At 35.7% G+C, this 6040-nt stretch overlaps 1 protein-coding gene across 3 annotated transcripts; it reads left to right on the top strand.

Moving 5' to 3' along the window:
• The first annotated feature begins 3699 nt into the window (after positions 1-3699).
• Positions 3700-6040, top strand: LOC121643487. Of its 3 annotated transcripts, none has more exons than XM_041990933.1 (4): positions 3700-3796; positions 4810-5130; positions 5560-5670; positions 5810-6040. In XM_041990933.1, the coding sequence occupies exons 1-4, from the start codon at positions 3748-3750 to the stop codon at positions 5941-5943; spliced, it is 615 nt and encodes a 204-aa protein (XP_041846867.1). In that variant the 5' UTR covers positions 3700-3747; the 3' UTR covers positions 5944-6040. The 3 variants fall into 3 exon arrangements, with proteins under 3 accessions (XP_041846867.1, XP_041846865.1, XP_041846866.1); XM_041990931.1 differs by having other exon boundaries at positions 3733-3796; positions 4804-5130; XM_041990932.1 differs by having other exon boundaries at positions 3733-3796; positions 4804-5130; positions 5813-6040.

Genomic DNA, 6040 nt, shown 5'->3' on the forward strand with positions numbered 1-6040 from the left:
CTTAAATACACAGACAGACAAACTAGACACAAGTGATGTGAATGAATAATAAGACCAGATGCACTAACAAACAGAAACCAAGAACACTGAAACTGAACATGACCTTAAATCCCAAAGCATAATAAACCAAAAACATGACCCAAAACAAGAAAGAATTAAATAAAACCAAAGAAGCCAGAATCATAACACCTTCTGTAAAAATAGCAAAATGTAGTGAAACAGGCAGAATATGGCTGAGAGTGGAAAGAGAATAAAAAAGAAGATTAACCTTTTATGTTTCAGTAAAATTAAACTTGGCCTATCATACAGGCAACTACCGTTACAAAAATCTTCTCATTTCGTTCACTGCTGGGCTCTAAATTAAACAAAATACCATCAAAATGCAGATACATCACACAATTTAAATGTGATTATGTCTCGAGACATACTTTTATATGCCAAGAATAATTTCCTGTTATGATATTCAAAATTTTCACTGTCTCTGGTTTTAATTGTGTTATTGTATGATTTTTAATGATCATTCTTTGAAGTTCCAATATTTTTTTCTTTCTGTTTTAGTGTTAATATTTGACCTTTTACTGTATATAAAACTGTGTGTTTTATTCTTTCTGTGACCTCAATGTCAACTTGTAATTACACATGGATAAAAGCATCTTTATAATAAAGTTGTACAATTCCCCCCATTTGAAGAAACTTACTATGAATGAAAACAGAAAGCTGGCTAATTGAGGAGGGTCATTAAATCAATTTCAGAAGTGAAAAAGCCAAATGAAGAGGTGAAGCTGGGAGCACAGACGACAGAATGTATGAAAGCAGTCTGATAAATGACTTGTGATCAGCTTGAATACGATACCTGCCTGAGTCCAGTTATAGTACTTTCTGTTATGCTCTTATTAAGCTAGAGAAGGTTTTAATTCTAACTTTCACATTGATGATGTCATGTGTAACATGGCTGCAGATTTCCTGTCCATAATGGACTCTTAACTTTACTCAGCATGTCTCTGGTCACACCCTGGACCTCATTTTCTCTTATGGTTAAAATATTAACATTTATGTGTGGATGATCAACTGGAGTTGTATTTTCTTTGATCTTGCCTTTCCTCTGAATCATCCATCTCAAAAAATGAGGCCACAAAGGTGAATTCTAAATGCTGATGCTGCTGAGAAATTTTCTGCCTTGTTTGATCCACACTTACTGGTGGGATGTAATGATGCAGATGTTTTAAGTGGAGCTTTTAACAGACAGTGCTTGGATATTCTAGATAAAGTGTCACCTGTGAAAATACTGTCATGTGCGGTACCACAGAGTTCAGTTTTAGGGCCCATCCTGTTCCTCTTGTATATGCTTCCCCTTGGCTTTATAATTAGACAAGTTACTGATGCATCATTTAATTTCTTTGCCCATGATATTGATTTTTATTTTTGATTCAAACCCTCTGCGTTCCATAAATGATCCTCTTAACTGATTACTGGACCAACATCAAACAGTGGTTAAATTACTTTTTATCTGTGAAAGGATCTATATAAATAAAATTCCTTTCCTCTAAACATGCAGCAAAATCTGTGGGTTAACTTGTGCTTAACTTGGCTGTCAGCTTCTTATGTATACAATAATTTTTTTGATGCTTTCAGTAAACTTGTAACATCCTACCATGAACAAAGCTCTGTGTGTGGCTGTAGTGGCCGTAGACATGTGGAGCCACCATTGCATGTGTACTGTGCATAGACAAATAATAGCAGATTTAATCGAGTGTAAACACTGCATGACCCAACAGATGATTGGATATCTTTGGATCTTAAGGTCTCTTAGTCAAGGGCTGCTGTCCTGCAGGTTTTTTTTTTTAACATGTCCTGTCCAGCATCATAGCAAGCAAAAAGATAATCTGGTTGCTGTATCGTGCTGAACAAATTTGCTCTGCCAAGGGGAGGCCTATGCGTAAGGCTCCTCTTGATAATCTGATTCATTTATTTATTTATTTACTTTCAATCACGGAATCTATGTAATCTTGCTGGACCTGACGGGAGGGGACAGAAAAAGATGGAAAATAGCAAAAAGAGCAAAAGGGAAAGAAGAAAGGAGACAAAAAGATCACAGACAGAAGGAAACGACCCTTCAATCCACACCTTCACCAGACAACAAAGTGCTACACTTGTACATGAACACACCAGAACATTTCCAACAACTTTTACAAAAAAACAGAGCTGCTAGTCATTAAGAGTTTTTAAATAATACCCAAATCAAAAAGACAAATCATGAAAGTAGCACAATAGCGACCAGATACTAACTCAGGGAAAAAAAAAAAAAAAAAAAAAAGAAGAAGAAGAAGAAACTCTTAGGCCCTGATCTATTAACGCTTTGCGTGTACTAAAACAGGTGCAGACGGCTTTGCTCCGCTAAAATCGGCCCAAGCTTATCTATCAAAGCCGCAAACATGGAACTGCGTCAGTTATCCTGGCAAAACTGCGCCGCTCTCCACTTTGCGTTTCTGAAGCTACTGCATATGCATTATGGGCGTTCCGGCCAGAAAGTGCACATTAGTGGGAGGAGACTATGCAAATAAATCTGGTTTGCGCAGCAGTGGGATTCATGTAGCCCGCAAATAGTTTGCGGTGTTTATGTTTGCTCTAAAAATAGCGTTTCTGAAAAGCAGGTGCTAATTGGCACAACAGTATACGCGCAATGGCTGCAGTAATAATTTTAAGGAGGAGGCACAGACACCATGAAAGGCGACTAAGATAATGCATTTTTTTCTATTATATTAATATATTTAGAATGCCAGAGAAGAGGATTGTGGAGACGATCCAGCGTTGCAATATTAGAATTGCTGGATAAGTTTAAAGACTTTATCATGCCTGTCTTTTATTATTATTATTATTATTATTATTATTATTATTATTATTATTATTTCTTTATAGCTTTTAAACCTTTATTATTTCTTATTTGTTCCTTGCATGTTTTTATATGTACAATACCTTGGTTCCTAAAGGTTGTTGTTAGTGTGCCTTATAAATAAATTGAACTTGAATATGAAACTATATTGCAGCATTTCTGGTGACATTTAGATTTTTTTCCTCGACTTCCGCAATATTTTTATTTGTCTCCTTTATTTGTCTCAACTTCTATCGGATAAAAGTTAATTTTGCGTTTGCGGTTTCCTTGCTCTCCAGAACCTTACATGACGAAGCAACAGCGCCGCTAAATCCTCATTTAAATACTGCTGTTTGCTCCGCAAATGATAACAGGAGCAGTCTTAATAGATCAGGCGCTAATCGTAGAAACATAACCAGAGCAAAACTGCGCAGCAAATGTTAAATAGCGCAGCAGTTTTGCCCTCGTCATAACTCAGCCCCTTAGTGTATAAACCCACTGGACAGCTCAGTGACTGTGTCATGAGGAATGAGGAGTGATCAGTCAGTGATGAGGAGTGGTGAGTGAGATCATGCAAATGCGACCACTACATACTGTGCATTTGGCAGTTTGTACATTTTATAAATATTTTAAACAACTGAATAATGCAGTTAATATTTTTTGTTTAGTGGAATAACGGTTCACTTTCCTAATCTCTATGACTACTTGCTTCAGAAGCTGAAATGTGGTTCCTCCTTTCTTCAGCAATCCCCATGATGTGTTCACTTCCCTTTTTTTTTACTTCTCTACACACTAAGCACAGCTTTTCTTCCAAGCTGTGTTTGTAACAGGAACTATTTTACCTCATAGAGGATGTTTCTGCTACAAACTGAGCAGACATGGAAGCTGTACTTGGACTGCTGTTACTTCTACTGGGAGTAAGTCACGGTGAGTTGTTCAATTAGATTTATTTTAACATGGAATTTCTATTATAAATCAAATCAACAGCTTAAGACTGACGCGATCTTTAATAATGTAAACTGTGTGTGAATAAAAAGTTTGATTGCTGTGCGATATTTTATCAATTATGTTCTTCTGGTCTTCGGACATACTGTAATGACAGCTGCTCAACTCAGCAAAACAAACCTGCCAAAAACGTCAGTTTAAATGAACGTAAAGACTAGTTAGTTTAGACCAGGTTAGTTTAGACCTGGTTAGTTTAGATCAGCCTATTCCACGCTCTCATTCTCCTCAGTGGAACAATTTATTCCTGCAAATGGAGGATCTACCACCACTCCCCTGTTATACTTAAGGAGTCATTTTCAAAATATTTCTGTCCAATGGCTATTTCAACTTTTAAAAAGTAGAATTTTATTTAAAGGTCCAGTAAAAGGTTCAAATAATAAAATTTGGATTTCTTTTTACTCAGTTTCATATGTCAGGTTGCATTGGCTGTATTTCTATGTTTTCACCACTCATCAGTGGCAAATTTGAGTTGATTTCAGAGTAAATATGCACTTAAAATTAATACAACATCTAAAACAGATTAAATTATCAGATACATAACCATACATCAGAAATCAATAATAAAATATAGAAGTAATCTGTAAGCATCTCTACAACTATGATTTACGGCTGGATGAAAGTAAAAATATACTTCCTCAATTTTTTGGGTTCTCTGTTATAAAGAAAGTTCTGTCAATGGTAAAAATAGCAGAAACAGCATGATTTTATTATTACTGTGAGAGTTCATCTCATAACATGAATAACAGGAACTACATGAACCTTGTAACAAAAGAAGCCATGACAGATTATTCTGTGAGAAACACAGCTGAAGAAAACACACTTTTTCCTGTTATAAGCAAGATATTTGCACATTCCAAACATATGATCATGGTCTTTATTTCAGAAGGGAAATGTGTGGCTTTTAAAAAAAGTTGATTTCTACCTTTGAGTTGCAGGTGAGGAAACTGACTGTGATGGTAGATATGATGGAGCTCAGTGTTATGGACTTCTCGGAGGAACTGTGGTTCTCCGGCTGATGGACAACGCCTCAGTTATACCAGGATATGATTGGATAAAAGAAAATATTGTCATTCTCAGACAGAGAAACAATATGGTTTTATCTAATGCCATAGAGAGCAGATCTCTGTTTGTTTCCTACAATGGAACATTTAGGATCAATAATTTGAACATGACTGACAGTGGTGAATATACACTAATAACGTTTGATTCAAATGGACAAAAAACAGGAATGAGGACTCTCCAATTGTCTTTTAAAGGTAAATATTTTTATTTTCCATCTACAAATTAAGTCATGTTGACAAATTTAAATCTCACAATATTTTTTATCATCAGTATGTTTTAGGTATTTCTTACTTCCTTTGCATCTATTATCATTTCTCTATATAAAAAGGATATTTCAATAAGCTCCATAATATAATACATCAAATCTTTTGCAGAAGAAAAGAGAAACAGCAAAACTAATAAAAAATTACTTTATGATTGTGTTAATTTATCAAAAATGATATGTTTGCTATTTCAACAACGATGCATAGATAAAATCCACAGTCCCTATGACAACCTCCAATCACACGCTCCATAGACGTAATTTATTTTCTGTCTTTGTCTTCAAGAACACATGGGCACTGTTTTGACTTAAGATCTGTGTTTCATGTCTTTTTCTCTTTTTTTGTGTGTGTTTTCTTTAGAGCCAAAGGACCCTTTGATAGTACTTTCTGCTGTACTCTCAGTGCTTTTAATTTTCTTAATTATTGGTGCAGTATTCATCTTTATTAAGAAGAAAAATCAAAGCCACAAAGGTACAAAACAGGACTTTATTCCTCCGGAACAGTTTTTGTCTGTTTCTCTTTGCAAGCCAATTAAGGAAATTTAAACTGTTGCTTTCATAACTCAGTTAAAGCAACTATTAACCAGAATATGTCTCCCCTTGCTCCTCAGCAGAGGAAGACAGTGACCAAGAATTGACCTATGCTGAAGTCAGTGTGGTGCAACCACAGGGGAGGCAGGTGAAGCAAAAGATGGAAGTGGAGGTGGAGTATGGCCAAGTGAAGTTTTCAGAGCAGCCTAAGTAGACCGAAACTGTGGAAAAAAAACTGTTTACACAATGGTCACATCAGCCTGGAAAGGCTGATAATTTGAAGTGTTCAACAGAGGTGATTAAATTATCAC

This window comes from Melanotaenia boesemani, chromosome 7 (genome assembly GCF_017639745.1).
Source record: "Melanotaenia boesemani isolate fMelBoe1 chromosome 7, fMelBoe1.pri, whole genome shotgun sequence".
Taxonomy (NCBI): domain Eukaryota; kingdom Metazoa; phylum Chordata; class Actinopteri; order Atheriniformes; family Melanotaeniidae; genus Melanotaenia; species Melanotaenia boesemani.

Bases quoted from the DNA above. Each gene is read 5' to 3' on its own strand.
- LOC121643487 (XM_041990931.1), top strand. From the start codon at position 3,748: ATGGAAGCTGTACTTGGACTGCTGTTACTTCTACTGGGAGTAAGTCAC. The intron at 3,797-4,803 runs GTGAGTTGTTCA...TCTACCTTTGAG, and splicing joins TCTACTGGGAGTAAGTCACG to TTGCAGGTGAGGAAACTGAC. The intron at 5,131-5,559 runs GTAAATATTTTT...TGTTTTCTTTAG, and splicing joins TCTCCAATTGTCTTTTAAAG to AGCCAAAGGACCCTTTGATA.